The 25,171-nt window shown below is 53.4% G+C and overlaps 1 protein-coding gene across 2 annotated transcripts in view; it reads right to left on the reverse strand.

The window, feature by feature from the left end:
- The window catches only part of CCDC33 (coiled-coil domain containing 33), a 101,494-nt gene that overhangs the window by 61,312 nt on the left and 15,011 nt on the right, over window positions 1-25,171 (reverse strand). For both annotated transcript variants that reach the window (XM_033189395.1, XM_033189396.1), the window contains exons 3-7: window positions 13,525-13,658; window positions 9,326-9,435; window positions 7,669-7,785; window positions 3,353-3,444; window positions 2,271-2,391 (exon numbers count right to left, since the gene is read on the reverse strand). In XM_033189395.1, the coding sequence (XP_033045286.1) occupies window positions 2,271-2,391; window positions 3,353-3,444; window positions 7,669-7,785; window positions 9,326-9,435; window positions 13,525-13,658 (574 nt within the window). The remainder of the gene's footprint in view (window positions 1-2,270; window positions 2,392-3,352; window positions 3,445-7,668; window positions 7,786-9,325; window positions 9,436-13,524; window positions 13,659-25,171) is intronic.

A 25,171-nucleotide genomic window follows, 5' to 3' on the forward strand; every position in this document is an offset into this window, starting at 1 on the left:
ACTGTAGAGATGAGGCGACTGAAGCTCACAAGGGACAGAGCAGGGGTCTGTGTGAGGTCTTAGCGCAGGCTGCTGGCTAGTGCCCCTCCAGATAGGACTCTGCCCAGGCAATCCCCACCCCTCCTTACCACAGCAGCCTGCCCCTGTTCTGTCACTGCTGCACCTGGGCACCTCTGTGCTGGCTGCCAGCAAATTCCCAACTTGGCCCAGCTGCCACGGGGTTGGGTGATGTTCAACAGGTGTCCTGCCATTGCTGGACCAGGTCCCACACATGCAAAAGGCATTGGGAGCAAGTCTGTGTAGTGAGTGGTGCCTCTCCCACCCAGATTAGTTAGGCAGCAAAGGCAGCCAGAGAGAGCCTGGGAGTGGGAGGGGGTGCACTCATTAAAGCAGGCAGCTCCTGGGGCCCCTTGGGACAGCCTGCTGATTGGTTCTTAATTTTCTGGGCAAATGCAGGGCCATGTGTGAGGTAACTCTGGGGAAATCAGGCAAAGGATTGGTTTGGGTTTGAAGCCTCTGTCCCCAGGGTCCTCCTTTGTCCCACTCCTCCCCACCACCATCACTCTACCCCATGGCTGAGCCTTCTTTAAATGTCTTTGCCTTTAAATGAAGCCTGGGCTCCAAAGGGGTGTCTTGTTCTATTTTTGCTATGCCAGACATGAGCATTGGTGGGCAGACAATAGGAGGGACCTCCAAAAATCCCTCTGTCCTCCAAGGCCCCTAGGAATGTTGGGACCATCGTGTAGGGCAAGCTGGCAGTGAAGCGCAGATGATGAGAGAAGACCAATCTGGCTGTTCCCCTCAACTCAGCCATGGTCTGTGCATGCCCCTGCCCCCAGTCTCATACTCAAACACACGGCCCTCCTGTCCGCCCTGACATAAGTCACAGCCTGCGTGTCCCCACCTCACACTTGTGCTATTGCTGTGCCCAATTGCCCTGCCCTGTATCAACCCTTCCTCTGTTAAAAACTCAAGACTGCCGGCCGGGTGTGGTGGCTCACGCCTGTAATCCCAGCACTTTGGGAGGCTGATGTGGGTGGGTCACAAGGTCAGGAGTTCGAGACCAGCCTGGCCAACATGGTGAACCTTCATCTCTACTAAAAATACAAAAATTAGCTGGGCCTGGTGGCGGGTGCCTGTAATCCCAGCTACTCGGGAGGCTGAGGCAGGAGAATCACTTAAACCTGGGAGGTGGAGGTTGCAGTGAGCCAAGATCACGCCACTGAAGCCTGGGTAGCAAGAGCAAGACTCTGTCAAGAAAAAAGAAAAGAAAAGAAAAGAAAAGAAAAGAAAAGAAAAGAAAAGAAAAGAAAAGAAAAACCAAGACTGCCTTCCCTAATCCAGGCTTTACATCCCTCTCCTCCGATTAAATTTTTTTTTTTTCTTTTTTCTTTTTGCTGGGTGCAGTGGCTCATGCCTGTAGTCCCAGCCTTTTGGGAGGCCAAAGTGGGTGAATCACCTGAGGTCAGGAGTTCGAGACCAGCCTGGCCAACATGGTGAAACCCCGTTTCTACTAAAAAGATAAAAATTAGCCAGGTATGGTGGCGCGTGCCTATAAGCCCAGCTACTTGAGAGGCTGAGACAGGAGAATTGCTTCAACTCGGGAGGCAAAGGTTGCAGTGAGCCGAGATTGTGCCACTGTACTCCAGTCTGGGAGATGAGAGCAAAGCTCTGTCTCAAAAAAAATTGTTATTTTATTGTGGTCAAATATACATAGCACGACATTCACCACTGTAGCCATTTTTAAGTGTACAGTTCAGTGATGTTAAGTGCATTCACATTGTTGTGTAACCATCACTACTATCTATTTCCAGGACTTTCCATCACTCAAAACAGAAACTATGTACTCATGACCTGTAACTCCCCATTCTTCCCCTTCCCCAGCCCCTGCAGCCGTTGTTCTACATTCTGACTCTCAATTTTCCTATTCTAGGTATCCCATGTAAGTGGAATCATACATTTGCCCTTTTGTATCTTCTCTCCTCTGATGTGATAGCCCTGACAAGCCTTCCCAGTTTGTTATTAGATTATACACTATCTTGTGTTGATGTTCAGCCTTTTCACCCATGTGACTCCCCTCTTCACCAGACCAAGAGTTCCTGGAGGGCAGTTTCTCTGCCGCACAGGCGAGTGTAGCCCTGGGTATGTCGCGGAATTCAGTCAACTCTTACTCAATAGTCAAGGGAACTGCTGACTGACTCACTGAGTGAGTGAACAGTGAGTGTGTGGGGGAGTTACAGGAAGCCGGAACCACTGGGGAGGAGACATACCTGAGGGCATCCGTTCTGGCTGATGCAAGGCTCGTCAAAGTTCATCACAGATGGGATAGGGAAGGAGAGTGGGGTGATGGGCAGCCCCACAGAGGCCAGGTCCCTGTTGGCCTGGCTGACCCTGGGGAGGCAGGGAGACAGGGTCAATGCTCTGGGCTCTGCACCTGAGCCTGGCAGCCCAGGGCCCCTGCTTTGATTCTGGGTTGATGCGAGAGAAGGGAGTTGCAGGGACCCCGCCGAGTTTGGGCCTGGACCTCATAACAAGTGGGGACCATTGGGCTGGGCGTGCATCAGTCATCTTCCTTCCTCCAACAAGCAGGGTGGCTTCATAGGTCGTAAAAACTCAACAGGAGATACAGAGAAGTAGGGGAGTCATCTCGGGCCATCAGGGCCAGTTGGAAGTGACCAAGACAGACCCTGACTCCCAGGAGTCGGTGCTGTGGCAGAGAGCACATGTTCATAGGGGAACTCTCCCACTGTGTGGCAAAGTATGAATGTCCTCCTGAGGACTGTGACTCCAACAGACTCAAAAGGAGGTCTAGAGGAGGAGGGGACGAGTTGTGGCTGGGGCCAGGGAGACCTCCAGGATGAGTAGGGAGGGGACTCTGGCAGGACTAAAGGCTGTGAAGTTTCAAGATGGCCTTTGGGGCCAACCACTGGCTGGAGCCTGTGGCCCTGAGCTAGAGCGGGAGGGGGAGTGTGGAGATGGTGGGTGTGAGGCAGGGAGGCAGGTTGGAGGGGCTGAGGAACCCTGGGCAGGGAATGAGGACCCCTCTTGTTGTCATCCCCACACTCTCTAGCTGTTAGGCCTGGCATCGGCACTCATCCCCACCACCTGCCCTCCAGCCTGCTCTCAGGAGAGGAATGAGCTGCCCCCTTCCAGGGACCTGGGCTCTCCCTAGGGAACGAAAGGCATGGTCTGCTGCAGGAAGCTTACTGGGACTTCAGACCCAGTGGAAAGGTTTGAAGGGCCTTAGGGGTGGAGGGGTTTCTGGAGGTCCCATGGCAGCAATGACAGCCTCGCCCCTTCCTCTGCCCTCTGCCCTCCCCTCCTCGCCCATGCCAAACTGGGCCCCACTCACTTAAATTCCTTGTAGTTGGGAACCACCCGGGCAATCACCACCATGGGGTTGGGGTTGTTGGCCAGGGGCTCGTTGACTCCCCGGAGAAAGATCTGGAGAGGAGAGGAGGCAGGTGAACCCCATGTGGCCTTGGAACCTTCCAGAGATAGCCAGCCAGACTGCCCACCCTCTTTTTCCCCATCCATGAGCTCATGGCTGCCTCCACACTTGACACCTGCTCCTCCCTGTTCCCTGCCTTACTCGGTTCTTGCTTTGCACCAGGCTACCCTCCCTCAGGAAGCCTTCTCTGCCTAGCTGAGGCAACTGCCCCCGCTTTCTGTCCTGGGATTTACCAATGGATCTCTTACACTAGTTCCTTTGGGAAGAAAGGGTGCCATGAGAGTTGGGGCCTGGGAAGGGAGGTTGTGTTCTAACCTCGGCCCCTCCACTGGCTCCTGGGGAGGGGTAGGGCTAGGTGTTCCAGCTCCTTGGTTTCTGTCAGTCAAATGAGGCTTGTCTCAGGGATGAGAGGGGTCTCTGATTAGATCGTTTGTGAGAGAGCACTTTATAAACAAAAGACAGGAAGCCCAGATCTGGTTTCTCCAGCCATACTGAACTTCCTGAGATCAGTGGCCACAGCCAGGCTCCCCGACCTCCCTGGCGCCCATCACCCTGGTGCCTGCTCCCCTGCCTTGCTGGTTTCCCCAGGAAGTGCTGGTTTGGAACGGGATCACAGCATCTGCATCTCTGGGCTATTCTTTCTTAATCAGATCCCAGTTGTCACTCCCCTGACCACCCTCAGTTGTTCCCTCCTCAGTCCTCTGTCACCCCCTAAGGGCTTCCCTGCCTCCCAGTTCTGACTGCCCTCTCCTCTCCCCCGGGCTTCTATTGGCGCAGCTTTCAGAGAGCAGAGCGGGGTCGCAGCAGGAGGCTACAAAGCAGGAGTGGACAGCGCCATCTTGCTCCAACCCTCACTGACCTCCTGCTCAGCCTGGGCCTGGGGACACTGGAAGGCAGACAGAGGAGACAGGGAGTCTGTCCCCATGTGCCTGTGCTGCCAGCCCAAGAGCCCCTGATCTCCCGGACCTTGACCCTCACCCTGTATCTACCAATGGCTCCTATTCTCCCTCAGCCCTCACCCACCTCCCACTCGGCTCTCATTCCTCCTGTTCCTCCGATTCCTCTGCCAGCTCACTGGCCTCTCCATTTCTGTTCCTTTCCCTAATCCATTCTCTTTCCCAGGCAATTTGACACATGATGGCAAACATGCTTTTGTTAGAAATGAACTGGGTCACGTTATTTTCCTGCCTGACACCCCACATGCGCCTCTGCCGCGTCACCCGACAGGCCCCCAGTCCCTATCTTCTTGCTCCAGATTCTTTTACTCCTGCCACACGCCCCTCTTATTTCTGCCACAGGGTCTTCGCACATGCTGATCCCTCTGTCCAGACCCCCTGCAGCTCCCACCAACCCATCATGGCTGACTCCTTCTCATCCTGTAGCTTAAACATCACCACCTCTGAGAAACCTCCTGTGACCATTTTTAATAAAGTAGCCCACCCTGTCCTCTCCATCTCAGTTGCTGGATTCCCTTTGCCATAGCACTCATCATAGCCTATGTTTATTCTCATTTATTTCTTGTTTCTTTTCTGTCTATTTGGCTAGATCCCAAGCTCCACATGAGCAGGGATCATGTCTGTCTCATTCACGGTTGTCATCCTAGGTTTTAACAGAAGTGACTGGCATAGAAAAGAGCTCAATATCTGCTTGTGGATAAATGAGGATCATATGGGCTGGGCACAATGGCTCATGCCTGTAATCTCAGCACTTTGGGAGGGCGAGGTGGGTAGATCACAAGGTCAGGAGTTCAAGACCAGCCTGGCCAATATGGTGAAACCCCGTCTCTACTAAAAATATGAAAATATTAGCTGGGCCTGGTGGCACATGCCTGTAATCCCAGCTACTCAGGAGGCTGAGGAGAATTGCTTGAACCTAGGAGGTGGAGGTTGCAGTGAGCTGAGGTCGTGCCACTGCACTCTAGCCTGGGTGACAGAGCAAGACTCCATCTCAAAAAAAAAAAAAAAAAAAAAGAAAGAAAGTGAGGATCATATGAATGAAGGAGAAAAGAGGGGAACAATGGAGGAAAAGGTTACCCTTCCTGTGTTTATGAGCATGAAAGAAGGAGAGACAGAGAAACAGAAAGACCCAAGAGGAAGAAGGGGAGAAGGCAGGCAGTGGTCTGGGTGAGGGTCTTGGGGGATGTGTGGGATCCTAGTTCTGTGGTGCTGATGGGAGAGAAGCAGGAAGAGGAAGGGGCTCTGGACACAGCTGATGGACTCTGCCCCAGGCATAGCTTGAGATGGGAAGAGGTCCTCGCTGGTCTATTCCAGCTCAGTCATTCACTCCAGCTGGGTCACATTGGTGAGTTCCTGCCTCTGGGCCTGTTTCTCCACTCGTGCATGGAAGGATTGAACCATAATCTCCTCTGAGTTTCTAGCTCTGACCTTCAATGGGAGGAGAGGGCCCAGGAGTGGGGCTTGTTCTGGATCATTCTCCCTTTTCTTCCTCCACATCCTCCTCTCAGGCTCCTCTTTCAATACCCATCTCAGCTGATTGCCCGACCTCTAACCCCACACAGGTGTGAGCTGATGGGCACGTACAATAGTCCTTAGGGCCTTGCAGCTCTCACTGAGGGCTCTGGAGACTGAATTCCTTCACCACATTCAAAGGATTGAATCTCTGATGGTACATTTCACACTTTGGAGGGGTCTGGGGTCTGGGGCTGAGGGATTTCACTGGAGGCTGGCAGGCCCTATTGCTCACAGGCTCCCCAGCAGGTGTAAGGCTGAAAAGGGGGTGGTGGCAGCTAATTTGCATCTGTTCTGTGTGGACTCTGATCAGGTGTGAATGAGACAGCTGCCCACGTACACCTGCTCATGACAGCCTGGGAAGTAGCAGAAGTTCCTGCTCCTGCCATGCGCTCACCATCAGGAGCAGGCAGATGCTCTGTGGCCATACCCGTCGCACAGATGGAGAGGGCATGGAGAATGGGCAAGGTGCTGTGGGCCAGGGAAATCCCCCACTCTACTGCTGTACCAGGCAAGTCAGAGACTGGGTGGGGTGGGGTAGCCCTAAAGTTCTGCCTGGGTCTTGGGGATGTGGCCCCCTCCCTGTGGGGTGCGGCCTGGGGACCACAAGGCCAGGCTGTTGCCCCTCTTCCTTGTTCTGTGTGTGTGTGAATTGCTGGCTGTCCTCAGGAAAGGGTGTGATAGAAGGTGTCAGGGAGCAGAAGGCGCCTGTAGGTCTGACATGCTGGCATCGGAGGGGTGGCTGTGGGGGAGTAGAAATGTGGGTTAGGAGTTTTGGCTCCCATACCATACTCCCCTTGGGTCTCAGTGTCCCAGGCTGTGAAAGAGGGCAAAAGAATGCTTCCTCCCCTTCCAGGCTCACAGTGCTGGTGAGAAGTAGTGGGGGTGGGAAGGATAAGAACAGATCAGCCAAGTTTGGGTAGGTGGAAACTCAGAGCTTCGGTCCTATGGCTCTCACCCTGATCATGCTCAGGCTATAGCTGAATTTGAATCTGTCACCCACGGGCAGTTTGAAAGCTGGGGGAATGGGAGAGGGGCCAGGTCCCTGGATCATGTCTGCTTTGAGCATCAAGAGTTCCTCCCAAAGCTGCTAATTAGCCTAGTGGGTGGATGGTGATGGGTCAAGAGTTGGTGGCCAGACCTAAGGTGGGCCCAGCCCTGTCCTGGCTAATGGAAGAGGCTCTGTAAACAGTTGCTGGATGAATAAATGAATGAATGAACTGAATACCTAATCAGTAGACCAGTCAAACCTCTTTAGACACGGTGCTGAAGGAAAGCTCAAGGAGGCCCTAAACTTTTGCTTGGGGGGCTGAGGCACTATGCCAGGAGGGGAAGAATAGAACAGGAAACAGCTGGGCTATGGGCTAAGGGGGAGCACAGGGCTTCTCCCCTGCCCCAGCATAAGATTTGGGGAGACATAAGGCTCTGGGATGCTCTGGTCCCCACTGCAGCACAGAGATGGTACACGAGGTGCAGTGGTGTGGCTGAGCCCCTGCCCCTCACCTCCAGGGCAGAGAGGGAAGGAGAAGAGGCTTGAGCATCTTCATCCTTGTCATCCCTGCCAAAGGGCTTGTCTTCACAAACTCCTTTTGCTATTTTGGAAAGGCCTGGTTACTTTTTCCATTCTTGATATCTCTGCTCCATACCCTCAGGCCAGCCAGCGGGGGCCAAGGGCAAGGCTTGGGGTCTGCTCAAAGTTTGGCCCCTTCCCACTCCACCCACCACCCCAGAGGGCCCCAGCTCTGATACCTCCAGAGCTGTGTGGTTGCAGCCGATGTAGTGGGGGATGCAGCTGCTCTTCCGAACGACTGTGGCGTACAACTGGGTCTTGGCAGTGGCTTCATCAGCTTTCCCAGACTGGGTGGGCTAGAGACAGGGTGGGGGCAGAAGAAACAGAGGAAGGAGAGTGTCTAAGGGGCAGATCCTGGCCATAAATCCAACCCTCTGCAGACAATCACTTGGCATTGCTCCGCTGGGGCTCCAAGCTGATAATTAAAGCTCATGGTCCCTGTGAGCCCTTCCAAGGAGATCAATATAATAAATCTTCCCTTTTCCATTTGAATATTTCATCACCCTCACAAGGACCACTGCCTGTCTGCTCTCCAGTAAAGATGTGATAACAAGGCCTGGGTTGTAAGTGAACAGACAGCCAGGGGGCCTGGGTGATGCCCCCAGAATTACAGCTCAAGTGCTGAGTCTCCCAGGGTGAGTGGTGCATCTCTTTTACTTTCCTACCTGGCCCGTCCTGAAGCCCTGGGATTGGGGTTTATCACAGGGCCTAAGGGAAGGTAAAGCCTCCTGGTGCCATGATTGAAGAATTGCTTAGAAAAAAGTTCAGTGCTGGCCCAGAGGAGGGATTGGGGGAGGGAAACTGACCAAACTGAGCACCTACTGTGTGCCAGAAACCTTGCCTACCATTGCATGGGATCCTCAAAATGACTGTGCCAGCTTTGCCGATGAGGATGGAGGCCTGGGGGTTAAGTGGATTCCCATGGGTATCCAGCTAGGTGGCAGCAAACCTGGGCTAGGACCCCCGACAATCTGGCTTCACATTGTTCTTTACTCTCAACCACTATCAGGGTCTGGAGTGCACAGTGGGGAGGGGAATGTGATGCTTCTGTTCATCTCTGGCTCACTGCCTGGCACATAGTAGGTGCTTCATAAGTCCTTGAGCAATGAGAGTCAATTGTACCCCTTACCTCTTAGCACTAGGAGGGAGGACAGGCAGGGGTCTGGCCTTGGAGGCCCAACCTTGGAGTGAGGAGCCTCAGGCCCCTCAGTTCATGGCTTGGACCCAGTTGCTAACTCCAGGGGTGCATTCCAGGGAATGCTTTATCCCGTGTAACCCCCAACTCTCCTGGGCCTTCTGACCAAGGCAGCATGTGGAGGCAGCTCAGAAGGAACTGGCTTGGGAGACAGCATGACCGGGGCTCATCCTCAACTCTGCCGCTCACTTGCTCTGTGACTCAGGAAGAGGAGATTTTTCTCCCCGGGTCCCAGTCCCATGTCTGCAAAATGTAATTTACCTTGAGGATTAGAGAGGGAGTGTGAAGTGTCTAGCACAGGGCCTGGAAGCAGCAGGTACTCTGTAAATATTGTGTTTCTTTGATTTTTAGATCCGCTCTTTTAACATTTATGTAATCAAAATCTATCTTTAATTGGTATATTCATTTAATGTGGCAGTTGTCCTATAATAATCAGCTGTTTTACAGCTGAATTCCAAACTCTTGTAGACATCATTCCTGTGTATGTACCAGGAGCTGTGTTTCCTGAGCCCCACATGGTCCTAGATGTGTCATGCTGTGGGTGGGTGTGGAATGTTCAGAGCTTCTCCGAGGGAATGACTGGGGACATTCAAGGTGGTTCCCACCTGCTCTCCCCACACTTTCCCAGGCCTCTGACTCACCTTCACAAGCTCAAAGTGGTAGGGGTGGAGGACACGCAGGTACTTGATGGGGATTTTGTAGGACAACAACTCCTGTTTCTTTCTGTTGTCCACCACCTTGAGGATCACATCTGAAAAGATAAAAAATGAACACAGGTTCACTTTTAAATGGATCCCTTTCTCTCCCAGTAAGGAGAGACAGTGAGAGGTGAGAGACATTGCTGAGATTAGGAAGCAGGAGCCACACTGAGGAATCAACATACATGCACGTGTGGATCACCCCTGTGCACACAAACCCATAAGCATAGTCTGAGCCTCTGCACAGGGCAAAGCTCCATGCCGGTTGCTGTTAGGACTCCAACATGCAATTTTCTCCCGTGGTCTAGAAACTCCCAGGCCAGAGATAGACACACACAGAACTGAATCCAGTCCCCTGTGGCAACAGACACACGTGTGCACACACTGAGATACACAGGCAAGCAGGCATAGCACCTATTTCCAGGAATAAGATTCCTTCCCTTGGTCACAAACACTTGTGCCAGCTCTTGAGGCAGGATGGGGAGAGATTATCTCATACATGTTGCAGGTGGGGAAACTGAATTTCAGTAAGAAAAAGTGATTTGCTCAAGAAATCCTTTAATACAGCTATCAATAAAAGCCTACTACAAGTAAGGGAAAACTAAATACTAACAATAATGCACCACTTAGTAAACACCCTCCAAATAGACTATATTTTCTCATAAAATAGCATGAATGTTGGTAGAAACTTTTTTTTTTGAGATAGAGTCTCACTTTGTCACCCAGGCTGGAGTGTGGTGGCATGATCTCAGTTCACTGCAAACTCTGCCTTCCAGGGTCAAGCGATTCTCCTGCCTCAGCCTCCCAAGTATCTGGGATTATAGGCGCCCACCACCACGCCCAGCCAATTTTTGTATTTTTAGTAGAGACAAAGTTTTGCCATGTTGGCCAAGCTGGCCTTGAACTCCTGACTTCAAGTGATCCACCCACCTCAGCCTCCCAAAGTGTTGGGATTACAGGCATGAGCCACCGCTCCTGGCTGGTATAAACTTTAAGAAGAACACCAATGTCCTACAAATAATCATGATAGTCCTGTTTAGTGAGCAGGAGTGTCATGATTATTTAGTGAGCATCTACTATGTGCCAGGCATGGGGATGGGCATGTCTCAGCCGTGATTCCAACAAATTCTCACCACAACCCCTGAGGTAGGTATCATCATCTCTGTTCTTAAAATATGAACAGTGGAGCTCAGAGGGTTATATAACTAGATCAACATCACACGTCTAAAAAGTAGATGATGGGAAGGGTTGAATTTGGTGACACTTGAGGCATCTTTCTATTCTGGAAGTCTATGATTTGAGGAGGAAGAAGAGATGGGGGGAGGAAAGGAGGAGAAGGATAGAGGAGGGATGGACAAGGAATGAGAGAGATGGGGTAAGAAAGGATACAAAGGATACAAAACAGAGAAGAACAAGAAAGGGAGGATGGGGTGGAGGGGTGTGCCTGAGACACCTGGGAAGCCCCTTGCCCTCTGCATCTCTTGAGACAAGGGATTTCAGCACCAGGGACAGCAGCTGGCCCTCAAGGGCTCAGCAGGTTCAGTGGGCTCAATGGCTGGGTCATTTGGAGCTGGATGGGTCATTTGGATGTGGGGGTGGAAAAGGAAGCTGTGAGCTTTACTAAGTATTCTTCTTTCTCTGTCTTCCCCACAGTGACCCTGAACACTTGCCAAGATATCTCAAGAGCTTGTCACATAGGATACATGCTCAAAGGAAAGAAGGGGGAAAAGGCACCGAAGGTGTTGAGGTTGGCTTGAAGAAGGGAGATTGAGGCAAGGGATATGAAGTCAGCAGACCTGGGTTCTAGTACCAGGACACTAACTTGCTCTGTGACTGTTAGCAAGTAATTTAACCTCTCTGAGCTTCATGTTTCTGCTCTTTAAAATGTTAACACTTTAATAAGAAGCCTTGTCTCTCCCCTTGGGTTGCTGTAGGAAGAAGAGTGTGTTTTCAAGCTGTAACATTCTGTGCAAATGCTCCTTGTGGCTGTCACTATTTTCCTCTTCTTTAAGCATCTGCAGCTCTCCATACACAAAGCCTGCTATAGGCAGACCTGAGGAAACTCTGCTGGGGGATTCCAGTGCTCCCAGCCAAAGCACCACCAGGAGCTGTGCAGGCTGAAGCCCCTTATGCCAACTCGCCATGGACCCAGAATCCAGTTGGGATTTGCCAGGGTTGAAGGAGAGGTGAGTGCCATGCATTTTCTCCACCCGCTATTCCTGGAGCTCTGTGTGGGCAGCCAGCAGATGAGCTGGAATTGGGGGTAATGGACAGCCACTCCTCCCTGCTCCTGTCTCCATGCTACAAACACGCTTCATCAGTTTCCTCTCTGGGCATTGTGCCCTTCCGGCCTCCCACCACTCCCTTTGTGTGGCCAACAAGCTATTTCTGCCACCCGCCTGCTTTGGCCCTGACACAGGGTCTGAAACTCCCCTTTGCTTTTCATTAACACATCCTTGAGCTATCTCCCACCCTTCCTCCGCCTCTTGGCCTGGCCCCCACCTCCCCCACCCCCAACGCAGACATCACCACAGCAACCGGTTCCAACAAGCATCCAGCTACTTCAGTCTGCAATGAGGTGCCTGCCAATATTCCCTGCCTGCCTGTGAGGCCTCCCCACTCTCTTGTCCCTCCTGCAGTTAGTCCTGCCCCTCTCTCTGCTGCACAGATGGGTCCTGGGGTCACTGACCCCATTACATTTTTCCCTCGGTTACCCCAAGTATGTAGAGCCCAGGGCAGGATCCCAGCTCAGGTTCACTCATCACAACCTCTGACTTCCCACCAGCCACATAAATACATGTATGCATACACACACAGTCGCACACACAAACTACACATACACATGCACTGCAAGGCACACACCACCATCCAGATCCATCCAGACACACATACACCACACCGTTGCAGCTAGACACACACAAGCACACACACACATAAGACACACAGACATGCATGCCTACAAGTACAGACACAGCACACACCACATTCACACATGCGCATGAACCAGCATGCAAGCATTCACAAAGACATGCACACACAGGCACGCATGTGCCTCTGCATGAAATCCTAGGTCAATTTTTCCTCCTCCTTTGCATCTTCTTAAAGCATCCCAATAGCTCCACCTATCCCTTTACAGGCAGAAAAGAACAATTATCTGGCTTGACCTAGAGTTAGCTCCTTCCTTTTTTACGAAGGCTCCGCTTCCTGTTTCCTTTCTCCCCTCCCATAGTCTCCAGCTGGCTTTCTGCTCTGTGTGAGGAGGACAAGTTCTGTCTAGGTCTCTGGCAAGGTTTCAAGGGGGAGAGGCAAAGCCTGTCCTCTCAGGGAGAGACCACCTGCAAGAAGCAAGTCTGAGGTCCTGACTAGATAAGATCAGAGACATCGCCAGGCACCTCCGGTGTATGCTGGCAGTGCCCGATGCGATGCCCCACCATCTGGGCATCAGCCAATCAGTATTCCCATGTGTCCAGCCTGGCATTTCCATTCAGCCCCAGGAGAATGGAAATCCAACAGACCCACAGTGTGAAAGTAAATACAAGGGCGCACATGCATGTGTTTACGTGGGCAACTGGTGACTCAGGCTGACACCTGGGGAGGGCTAGGCAGAAAAAGGGATCCATTCTAGGGACATTTCAAAGATTTTTTAAAAAATCAAATGGAAGCAGCAAGAACCCTGGAGCTGCAGTAAGAACATGCAATTCCGAGTCCTTGGACCTCGGTCTTGAGCTTAAGCCAGTTAAATTCCCTGAACCTCGATGTTCTCTTAAGCAATGGGAGCAGCATTGCACCTCCCGGGAGGTGGTGACTCCAATGAGCGATGTGTGGGGACGTGCTGGGAAGCTGTAATGTCCTATTTCAGTAAGAGACGACGGTAATAACAGCCATGAAAATAATAACAACAGTCATAAAAAAGATAAGCTTGCATTGTCTGGAAAATTCATTTATGTGGAACAACTCATTTTTCGAGCAGGATGGGGAGATGAGGCGTGACAGTATTATGATTTTTTTCTGAGTGCTTTTAACTGAGCCCAAGGAGGTGTTCAGGTGGCTACCAGCTGCGGTGAGAGGGAGCCTGCTTGTGCCCTAAGTCCTTGGCTGTGCTCACACCCTGCCTGCACATGCCGGCCCAGCCCCCGCCTTACCTTCTTGCCCTGCATCCTCAGCTTGGATCTCCACGTTCACCGTGTCCCCCCAGATAGGGGCTCTGGTGGGCTCTGAGGTCACAGATGTGACTGCCTTGGAGCTCTGGTTGTTCTTTTCCTCAGATGTGCTTTTCCTGGGGAGAGCAGGGACAGGGTGAGTCAGAGGGAGGGGTCCTGTCTGCTGCTTGTCCTCCTCCCAGGCTCCATTGTCCATAAATCTGAGTGAAAGGTGGACAGCATGTGGAGGGCTCTGTCCCATGCATAGACACTTGTGTCATCCCAGGCCTGTCCCTGGGCTCCTCTGCCAGCCCGGGTGACCACACTCTCGCTGGCCACTACTGAGGCCTTCACTTAGTCACAGGCCTCTCACTTTGAGAGGCTCAGGGCAGGGGTGGGGGTGGGGGTAGAGGGTAGATGTCTTGCCCGCCTGACTTCCTAGCCCTCACCAGGGAGGGCTCTCCAGCAAGAGCCCGTGTGCATGGCCTCCCTCTTCTCTCGGTTCTGTTCGGTGGGAGGAAGCCTCTGGGCAGGGTGGCCGTGCGGTGCCCCGCCTGGCTGTCCTCTCTTCTTCACCTTATTTCGCTAAACTTCTGGCCCAGATTTCCAGGCTCCGCCCAGCAATCTTAGTTCTAAATGCTTGCAATGAAGCACACACATGTTGCTGCCTTCTGAGATGCCTGCTGTGTTCAGGGTCTTGGGCTGGGCCCCTGGAGCTGGACACCTGGAGCTGGGTCCAGGTCTGGGGGCAGGGGGTGGTGGAAAGGACTTTCCAGCCCTCAGGCACTCTGATTGTTTAGGACCAGGCTAAGGTGAGAGGTAAGCTTGGGCCCTCTGCACCCCAATGCACCCCACAGATATCGGAGATCCAGAGGAGTCAAATGGCTCAGGGAGAGAGTGAATACTTCTGTAGAAGAGGTTACTAGGTCAGGGCCGTCCCCAGTGCTGCTCCATTAACTGCAGCAGTCATGGGCTGAGGAATCATCCCAGAGATCCTGTAGCAGGGGGAGCCACACCACACACCTTGCAGAGGGAGGCAAGGTGCACAAATCGTACCCCAGAATGGGAGCAACAATGTCTTCCCCTTCAGCCCTTGTTCCACCCTCAAGACCCCAAAGGGAGTGTGGGGCAGGCCAGTCGGCTCAGATCCCACCTGCTCTGTGCATTAGCAACACTAACATGGTTCTTCCCAGCCCAGCTTGTTCCTCTCCTCCAAGAAGCCCTCTGGAGCCCCCCTGGCCCTCACTGCTCCCTCTGCCCTTTAGACTTAAGTGATGCTGTGACCTGGCTCCTTGCCCCCACTCATCACAGCCCTGCTCCTGTGGGTAACCATGCTTGCAGGAGTTCCGTCTCCAAGCTCCAGAGGTCAACTGAGGACTCCTGCTCTGCTTTGACTGAGAGGCAGTGTGACACAGTGATTGTAAGGAGGACCCTGCAGCCGGGCATTTTGGGTCCCAAATCCCAGCTCTACCCTTTGCCAGCTGGGTGATGTTAGGCAAGGTACAGAACCTGTGGTGCCTTATTTTCTTCATTTATAAAACAGAGATGGTAATGGTGCCCAGCCTGCAGGGCTATTGTGAGAAGGAAACAAATGAATATATGTAGTGCCTGGCACATTGCTAGGTACCAAGAAAGTGTTAATAATTCTTAGTATCTTAAGTTATTAAAATATAAATATAATTCCTGTGCTTACCCCATAGCACTGGAGAGCTTAGCCTTATTGACCCTCCTGTGACCAGCCCCTTTGCCCTGGCATGATTTTTCCCCATCATGCCCCCAACTCTGGGTCTACAATTGGGGAATGTCTGGCTGCTCCGGCCAAGGTGTGGAATCCTGGAAAGAGCATAGGCTCGGGAGTGATTCAGAGCTGGGTTTGGAGCCTGTGTTTATCCTGGTGGGATCACCTCCCCTCTGCACCTAAGTTCCTCCTTTTTCAGTAGTACCCTCCTCAGAGAGTGGTTATAAGGACTGGAAAGAAAGCACGTTCAGTTCCCAGCATCCAGAAAGCCCCAGTTCATGTTATTCCCTTCCTTGTGATACAAAACAGCCTGAGCGTTTTCTCAAGAGGACCTGCCTGAGGACAGCATGAAGGGGAAAGAGGTAGGCACTGAGTACAAGCTGGGGTGAGAAGGGGCATCTCCCAGAGAGCTGGAGTCCTTCTCGGATGAGCGTCCATCCAGACACATCACCCCTGCAGGCTCTGCAGAATGTACTCCTCACACCCCCAAGGGGTGTGTGGGAGGCTGCTGGGCTAGAGAGGGAAGGCAGAAGCCTAGCAGGAACGTGGCACTTAGCTTGCTCCCTCCACCCTCAGGTCCCTTTTTCCCTCCGGCTCTGTGACTGTGCTTGACTGAGGGGTGCAATCTAAGCACCTCCTATGACACTCTGTGCCCCGGCTCCCGCTCCTGACAGCTGCCCCAGCAAAGTCAGAGACCTCAGGCTCTCAGCAGCCTCCCCGTGCTACCCAGCCACCCGATCTGCTACTTGTAGATATATAGTTAGTGCACAATAAGGCCTCACAGCCTCCCTCCTCAGGGACCTGCACAGAAACAGCAGAAAGCCAGAAGCGCCGAAGGTGTGTCAGGAAGAAGTCAGTCCTTCTGCACCCAAATGTCAACCCCAGAACTGGACACAAAACTGCACCCGCACAGGCACATTCCTGGGGCATTCCCAGGAATCTTCATGTGACTCTGCGTGCACAGAGAAGACACAACTGAATGTGTGAAGTCACAGGCAGCATAGTGACAGGATTCAGGATTCAGGTTGGACCCCATGCCAGCCTGTCTTCTACTGTCCTCATACCCTCCCAACCCTCCTGGGAGGGTGGCAGGAGAAATTCCCAGGTGCAAGAAGGTGGGGAAAGGCAATGGGGCAAGGCAAGAGAGCAGGTGCTGACTTTCCTCCAGCATAGAAAGAGTTAAGCAACTATTTTCCCCACCTCCCTGCCCCATCTAATATGAAAGTCATCAGGGCTAGGTGAGTGCAGATAAAGCAATTGGGTGGGAGGGGGAGGCCCCAGGGGAAGAGGGAGGCTTTTAGCAGGTGGAGGGAAGCTGTCAGGGTAATGGCTTTTCCTGGCACAGCTGACTCCTCCGGGCCTTGATGCTATTCTAGAATCTGGAGAGCAAGAAGGGCCTCTGATTCTTCACAGAATAGGAGCAGGGGACGAGCTCACTCCCTGCTCCCAGCCCCATTCTGCACCCTGCAGATGGGCACGTGGCTGAGTTCCAGGTTCCCGGGCTCCCTCAGGGCTCCCAATGCAGTCTTCGAGCCCAGGGGACCTCTCCAAGACCTGCCTCCCTAGGCCTCTCCACAGGCTGTCTGCAAGGAGAGATCTCCCTCCCCGTCCCCCCAAAGACCAGCCTTGTTAGCTTGGACCCTCTGGCTCCAGGCATCCAGAGCCAGGAGGAGGTAGTGGGTGGTGCCTGCTGTCTCAGGGTCAGATTTAATCCAGCCACAGCATGGGCAGCCATGCCAGGATAGGACTGGAGTTGGGTTTAGAGTGCAGCAGCCCCAAGACCAAGCTGCAAGAAAATGTAAACCCCCCTCAACCTGGCCTACCCTCCAGGCTGCTGGAAGGGTGTGTGTCTTTGACAAACTCCAGTCCCCAGCTAGGCATTCCTGGGGCCCCCACCCTAGCAGGGGATGAGGGGGCCAGGCCCAAGCGCAGCTGTGAGTGGGAGGGAACAAGGACTTTGCTTTCCTTCTGCAAGGTCATGACAAAGGGAAAATGTGTCATCTGGTTCCTGGGGGATGCAGCTGTGAGTGGAAGAAGTGAGCACTGGAAAAGCATCGGATTTGATGGACAGAAAGCAAGAGTGCTCATGAGCTGCCTTCTCCCTCACTCCAGGGGACACACACACACATCCACACATACACACACATGCACACACACGCATGCAGATGCATGCACACATGCACATGCACAAGGCTGCCCAGAGAGGTGTGAGTACCATACTGTACCCACTCTTGTTACCCAGCCCTCAAGCTGCCTCCAGGGTCTTCTATTCACACCTGAGCCTACCTCCCTCACCTGCCCTGCCTTCTTTTTGGCCTCTGGCTCCCCTCAAAGCCTCAAAGCATGAACAATAGTCAAGGCCTGGCCTCCTCCTGGGCAGAGCTTTAGAAGCTGGGGCACAGGCAGCCTGGCTTGTTTTGAGTGCCAATCCCAGGCCAGGCACCAGGAGAGCAAAGGAAAGGGGAGGGCCCTGACTCAGATCTGCTGTGGCTGCTGGGGTCCTGGCTAGGCAGGCTTGTAAATCCTGAAAGAATAGAGGGATGTTCCCAGAAGCCCCTGGCACTGGGGAAGTCAGGCAGGCACTGGGAGTAATGGATAAAGAGTGGACCTTTAAGTGGATGGATGGTGGAATAGGGGTATTGGGCCCCTTTGACCTGGTCCATCACAGCCCATTGCTGGCTCACCTGGGAAACTGAGAGGGAGGTGAGGGAACTGGCAGTCCTGCAGGCCAGCTGTCGAGGTATCATGGTCAGGCCTCAATCTTTCCTAAGAAGGTAGGGCAATTCCCCTCTACCTGCTTCCTCCATGCCAACTTCTGAGCCGGGGAGGCCTGCCTCCCCCATCTTCCAGAAGTCCAAGAGGCTGCCAGACTCCCAGGCCATAGGCTAGGCCTGCCTCCATCCCTGGAAGGCTCTGAAAAACCCAATGACCTCTTCCCAATCCAGGAGCCCAGTCTTATGCAACAGGAGATGGGAGCTGGCTTCTGCCGAGACAATCATCTGAATGGGGTGGCCAAAGGCTGGGTTCCTGTGTTTCCAACCCTAAACCTGAAGGAGGCAGGGCTTAAACAGATAGATGGAGGATCTTTCCACTTGGAGGAGAGAAGGTGAGGCTTGAGAGGGGCTGTCTGACTGATGCAAGTGCCGGCTTGGGAGCAGGGGTTGGGGGAGTCAGGAGAGGGAGGTTGTGGTTCTCCCCTGACTGAGTTCCTCTCAAGGCCCCTTTTTGCCATGGCCACAAGCAGTGTCCTCTGAGGCCAGGCAGACAGGAGGGAAGAGCCCCGGCTCTCACACCTCTGGCCTTCGCTAAGTTCCCCTGGGATTGCCGGCCAGGGTGTTGTGCCCAGGGACTCCTCAAAGGAGGAGCTGAGATCTGAGGCAGGGAGTCAGTGCTGAAGCTCCCTTCTCTCCTTGCCCCCGCTTCACCAGACAACAGCCTTGACGAGGCCCCCAGTCCATGCTGCCGCCTCCCCCAGCCCCATGCTGAAGGCAGGACAGCTGGTCCTTGTGGGTTTTGAGCCCCGGGAGGCATGAGCGGGGCTGTTATTCTCAGCAACGCAAGGGGCTCTCATCCTGGGTTTCATTGATTAATTGCACTCGAATGAAGCATCACTAATTGCTGATGGTGCTACAACACTGCAGGTGGGCCTCAGTTTACAGAATAACTGACTCTGGAGCAAGGAGGGCGCCAACTGGAGGCCAGCAGTTCCCAGTCCATGAGGGCCTGGCTCTTCCCCTGCCCTTACCTGCAGGACATGAGGGCTGCTCTGGAAAAAAAGAAAGGGCATCTTCCGAGAAACTCTGAGAGAAGCACTCTAGCAAAGGCAAAGATCTTCCTGTTAAACAAGGATGCTGCTCCTCCACCCCACCAGTACTCACACTTCATCCCAAAGTGTGGGCACCCCTCCCTTCCACCCATGGTGGACAAGGAGAAAACCACAGCCCACAGAGCTTTGTGATGGCCCAAAGTCAGGCTCAAGTGCTGGTGTGCTGGGCATTGTTGCACCTTCTACCCTTTTCTGGGAAGGGGATTTCCTTGTTTTCCAGAGATACATTTTTGCTCTTTTTGAGGCTGGAGGCGATGCAGGGCCAGGAAGGGCTGCTGTCTGTACCATCTGTCAGCCTTTGGACTATCATGCTGTGGCCTGTCCTGTGGCATAGCTGGTGAGGGGCCCTGGGAGCCACCTTCTTAGGCCATGGGCAATGGGTGGACCTGTCAGTCAATACCATGGTCCTATGGGGAAGCAATGACAGTCTCTTTGGAAGGTGCGGGCCTGGATGAGAAAACCCAGCAGGACTTGCCAGGATGCGGGATCATCTCAAGGGTCCAGTCACTCTAAACAGCCACTCTTCTGAGTACCCCCTTTCTCACATATGCAGCCTTAGGGCAGGAGGAGCGTGGACCAGACATAAAGTCGAACTTCCTGACCTCACAGAAATCACCGGACTCTTCTGATTCCTGTCATTGTGATTCTCATTCCCTGCTTAACTCATGTGCTTTTCAGTCCACGTTTTGAGGTCTGGGGCTGCTCCCTGGCTCAGATACAGAGCCCAGCCTCCTGAGGGGCTCCGATACCCTAGTGCTGGGGACTGGAGCTTGTCCACCTTCCTGGGCAAAAGATAAGTGAGTGGGGACAGCATTATGATTCCTGGCCCCTCCCCACCCTCACCATCACTCCTAGACTGTTCACCCCTCAAGGGCAGGGACCTGTCTTGTCACTGCTAGAGCTCAGTTCCCACTGCCTGGGCACAGTGGGGCCCAGCAGGTGTTTGCTGAAAGAAGGAAGAGGGGACAGACCATTGGAAAATCAGGTGGGACAGTGCCAGCACCTCCTTTCCAGCTCTGCCAGGCCAACTCACTGGCCCAGGCTGCTGAGCCAGTGGCAGCTCCTCAGGACTGTCCTGGAAATTGCTCTTGGTGGGAGGAGGGTTCAGATTCCAAGTCCTGTCCCAAGAGCATGTCCCCAAAGTGGGGAAGCAGAGCCCAGCTGTGGTGGGGGCGGGAACTGGGCTCCCTCCAGGCCCAAGGGGCACTGAGCACCTTGGTCCAGCCTGGCCCCTGGTCTCTCTGTCCCATTCCAGGGTGCTGTGAAGGGATCGAGGTCTGGTTTCGTTGGCCACACTGACCATCCTGAGAGTCCCCTCCACAGTCCGTGGTTAGTCTCTAGGCCCCACTTCTCCAACGCCACAGGACACCACAGCAGCACAGTTGGGAAGTTGGATAATGAGTGACAGGAGAGGGAGGGGGCCACGCCCACCAGCTCCTCCCCTCACTCAGGGCCAGCCGCTCCTCTGTCCCCATCTTTGTATGGGAACAGGGAAGGGGGAGGTCACAGCCTGCCCTCCCAGGGATAAAACCCCAGGGCCTCCTGAGCATTCCCAAGCCAGGTTTGCCAAAGACCAGAGAGACAGCTTTGCGCTCAGGCTCATGGATCATGGGCTTGAGTCCTGGCTCCTGGCTCACCACTGCTGACTGTGTGGCACATCCCCTAAGCATCTCTGAGCTCAGCTCCTCCCTGATAACAGCGCTCAGTATCTTACAGGTTTCTGGGTGGACAGAGGAGCCACAGAGAAGGAGGATGAGATCAACGGACAAGGCTGAGTCTGAGTGGAGATGTATATTGTCAGGTGGGTCCATGGGGCTGGAGCTCAAGAGAGAGGCTGGATCCAGGGATTCTGGGGCTTTCAGGATGGGGGAAAGGGGGATGCCTAGGTGAGAGGGATCTCTTAGAAAGTGTAGAGGCCGGGTGTGGTGGCTCACGCCTGTAATTCCAGCACTTTGGGAGGCCGAGGCAGGCGGATCACCTGAGATCAGGAGTTCGAGACCAGCTTGGCCAACATGGCAAAACCCTGTCTCTACTAAAAATACACAAAGTAGCCGGGCATGTTGGCATATGTCCGTAATCCCAGCTACTCAGGAGGCTGAGGCAGGAGAATTGCCTGAACCCCAGAGGTGGAGGTTGCAGTGAGCCGAGATCACACCATTGCATTCCAGCCTGGGTGACAAGAGCGAAACTCTCTCTCTCAAAAAAAAAAAAAAAAAAAAAAAAGGAGGGTAGAGATGCAGAGGAGAGGCCAATGACTGAGCCAGGAGCATTGACATTCACAGGATATTAGGACAAAAAGTATCCCACAGTGGAGTGGCCAGAGACAGAGGAGAAAATCAGGAGAGGGGGTTGTCTTGGGGGCAAGGAAAGAGGAAGCTTCAAGAAAGGAGGATGCCTACTTATACATGTGTGGAGGATGCACAGCCATTGGGAAGGCACTCCCCTGGCAGAGGGGGACCAGTCAGCAAAGCTGGAGGCACCCGTGGCGTCTGAGTTGGGTTGAGGGTTCAGGAAAGGAACAATGAGGGGCCCAGAGATCCTCACTGACCAGAGGTGTTTGGCCTGAAAGTAAAACTTGGCTGATTTACACAAACATTTGGATTTCTGGTTTCTCTTTAAAAATTGAGAGGGGTGACTGGACATGGTGGCTCACGCCTGTAATCCCAGCACTTTGGGAGGCCGAAGTGGGCAGATCACGAGGTCAGGAGTTGGAGACCAGCCTGACAAACATGGTGAAACCCCATCTCTATTAAAAATACAAAAATTAACTGGGCGTGGTGGTGTGCACCTATAATCCCAGCTACTCAGGAGGCTGAGGCAGGAGAGTCGCTTGAACCTGGGAGGCAGAGGTTACAGTGAACTGAGATCGTGCCACTGCACTCCAGCCTGGGTGACAGAGTGAGACTCCTTCTCAAAAAATAAAAGAATAAAGTAAAATTGAGAGAGGCTGGCCAGGGTGGCTCATACCTGTAATCTCAGCACTTTGTGAGGCCAAGGTGGGAGGATCACTTGAGGCTGAGAGTTTGAACCAGCCTGGGCAACATAGTGAGACCCCCATGTCTAACATTACAAAAAAAAAAGCTAATAATTAAACATAAATAAAAATGAAGAGGGCTGACAACCCATGCCCTCGTTCTTCCATGTAGAGATCAGTGGGAGGGACAGGGGCTGCTCCTCTGAATGAGCTAGGTGCTCTCTGGTTTGCCACAGTCGCTTCTGCTCTCTATTGCATCACATGCCAGGAACTTCAGGATTTGCATAAGTAGCTTGGCCTTGAAGACATTGGCTTTGAATTCTGGCTCCCAGTTCCACTGCTGCTGACTGTGTGGCACATCCCTTAAGCATCTCTGAGCTCAGCTCCTCCCTGACAATGGAGTTCTGTATCTCACAGGTTTCTGGATGGATAGGTGGAGCCTCAGAGGAGTGGGGAATGAGGAGATCAATGGGATTCCAGGGCAGCTCCTTCTACTGGAAACTTAGTGTGTGCATGGAGGGATGACAGAATCATGGAACATATAGGGGTAGGGGGAGCCTAATCAGTGCCCAGAGCCCCAACCCCTGCTCAATGGCCTCCCTCACTCCACTACAAGCTAGACCCTGTGGCATGTGACCCTGGGACCCATGGGGGCCAGGCTAGGGCAGAGGGAAGCTGCATAAAGCCTGGAGGGATCACCAAGCCTCCTGGCTGCTCATCATGGCCAGGGAGGGAGGAGGAGGCTGTCAGCCGCTCTGCCCAGGCTCAGGAGTAAGCAGAGGAGACAGCCAGTGCAGGATGCAAGGAGAACACCAGGAAGGCCCCCTCTGGCCTGCCTCACGGCCCCAAATCTCCCGCACAAATGCACTCTGAGGCTGTTCTGCAGGATTCCGGAAGACGCCTGTGAGGGAGAACTCATGCTTCTTGAGTCTGAATGAGGGTTTCAGGCATGAGAACACCTTAGGGGCCCCAGGTGGCAGAGATGGGAGAACATCTGGAAAGAATCCTTATGGCTTCCGTCTAGCTGGGGGTGGGTCTCAGGCCAACCATCCTTCAACCACTGACCCCAGCTGTGTTTATAACCCTAGGACACAGGGAAGTTCTCACTGAACAAAAATTCCGAGGTTCTGAGTTTCCGGGAACTGATGTCATGGGGGGCAGGTGTGGGTGGAAAATCAAACCATGGTGTGGGGGCCCTGCAGGGAAGATGAAGACCCTGGTTCCCAGGCCTCAGTCTGGGCCTGCTCCCCACCCTTGTCTTTTTTCCGATGGGGATCCTGCTGGAAGAGAAGGAGGCTTGGCCTCTGTAGGAGCCAGTGGTCAGATGGGACTAGTCATCTTCATCTGCTCTACTCCCACTGGCCAGCCTTGTGACTTCAGACACTTTCATGTTCTACCCTGGGCCTTGGCCTCCTTCGCTATAACACGAGAATAATGTAGCCTGCTTCCAGGACTGCATCGTTAGAATCAGAGGGTGTAAATAGCCGAGCTCGAAGTGAGCTTTGAGCGGGACACCATCAGCAAGTGGGGGCTGCCTTATTCCTGGGACTATCCCATGATCACTGTCACTGTGTTATTGTTATTTTTGCCGAGCCCAACCCTCTGGCTGCTGAGACAAGCTCATGGGTCACCTGTGAGTCATTCTGAGCCTCCACCCACTCTGCGCAGATCCCTGACTTCAGGGGCCCTTGACCGAAGGCCTCCAGCCAGACAGAGAGGAAGGAGAACTCCAGATCCCAGGAGGGGTCTCCACACTAGTCACTGCATCTTCTCTGGAAGTCTGGGTTAGCGTCCTGTCCCAACAGCGCCCCTTCCAAGAGGGGCAACCACCGCATGAGAGATCAAGGCAGAGAATGAGGCGGAAGGAGTTTTGGATTTTGAAATCCTGCATCTTGCATCCTCCCTTGGGTACTAACTAGTTCTGTGACCTTGGGCAAGTCATGGAAATGCTCTGAGCCTAGGAACTTCATCTGTAAAATGAGGTATGATGATAATATTATACCTCACTTATAGGACTGGGTGGCGATTAAACTGTATGAAATACACAATATACTCCTAGCTTGTTTCTCTGGGGTATGGTGGGTATTTGATAACTGTAACCTTCTTTTACCCCCCTCTTGCCAGGATTTCAAACAATTGTCCTACTTTCAACATCTTCTTCAGTTAGTCACCAGAATCAGAGCTCATCCTGTGACCAAGGCCAGGCTCAGTCTAGGGCCAGGGTCAGGGCTCTCAGGCTTATCTAAGAAAATCAAGGATCCTCTGAGTATGACCCTAGCTGGCCCTGATCTGTGCCTCCTCCCCTGTGCCATCCCAAGCCTGTCCCACACGCACAGAGGAAGCAGTGCCTTCCCCTTCGAGTCCTGACTCTGTCCCCACTCATTAGCTCTGGGCAGCAGGCAGCCAAAGAAGCAGCTGCCAACGCTGGCAGCCCTGCCATGCAGCCTTTGGCCAAGGGTCAGAACCCCACAAAGCATCTCCTGGCTGGCCCCATTTCCACATCTCATCCTGCCCACTGGAGCACCCCCTGCCTGTCAGTGCCACTGCCTTCCTGGTCCTTGCTGTGCTCTGAGTGGCAGGTCTCCCTGTGCCAGGCTGGGTGACAGGTGCTGGACACCGTTCAAGCCCCAGGGCACTGAGCCACACCTAAACCAGTCATGCGACACCCTGGGCCTGGGGACGGGCCCGGTAGACCCGGGCACAGAACCTGTCTCGGGTGGCAGAGGGTTCTTGTTGCCTCTAAAGAACTGAGAGTGTTTCCCAGGCCAGAACACAAGCCAGCCAGGCCTGCAGCAGCATGCAGGCCAAAGCTTACATCCTGGCCATGGGAAGACTGAGGCTCAGAGAAGGCAAGAACTGGCCTGAGTTCACACAAGGAGTTAGGGGCAGTGGGCCAGATGCTAGGTCTTCCTGAACCCAGCCTGGCTTCTTTCCACTGCCCTGTGGCTTTCTCCTGATAGGTCTCAGTGCCCACTGTGAGCCTGCTCAGGACTCCCCTTTCCCCCTGTAGAGCTTTAGACCTGCAGCATCTCACACTGTCTAGCACCACATCTTATGTACATAAAGTACACAAGCACATATCCTGGTACAGAGCCGCATGAAAACATGTAAT

Source organism: Trachypithecus francoisi, unplaced genomic scaffold, assembly GCF_009764315.1.
Source record: "Trachypithecus francoisi isolate TF-2019V2 unplaced genomic scaffold, Tfra_2.0 Lachesis_group3, whole genome shotgun sequence".
In the NCBI taxonomy this organism is placed as follows: domain Eukaryota; kingdom Metazoa; phylum Chordata; class Mammalia; order Primates; family Cercopithecidae; genus Trachypithecus; species Trachypithecus francoisi.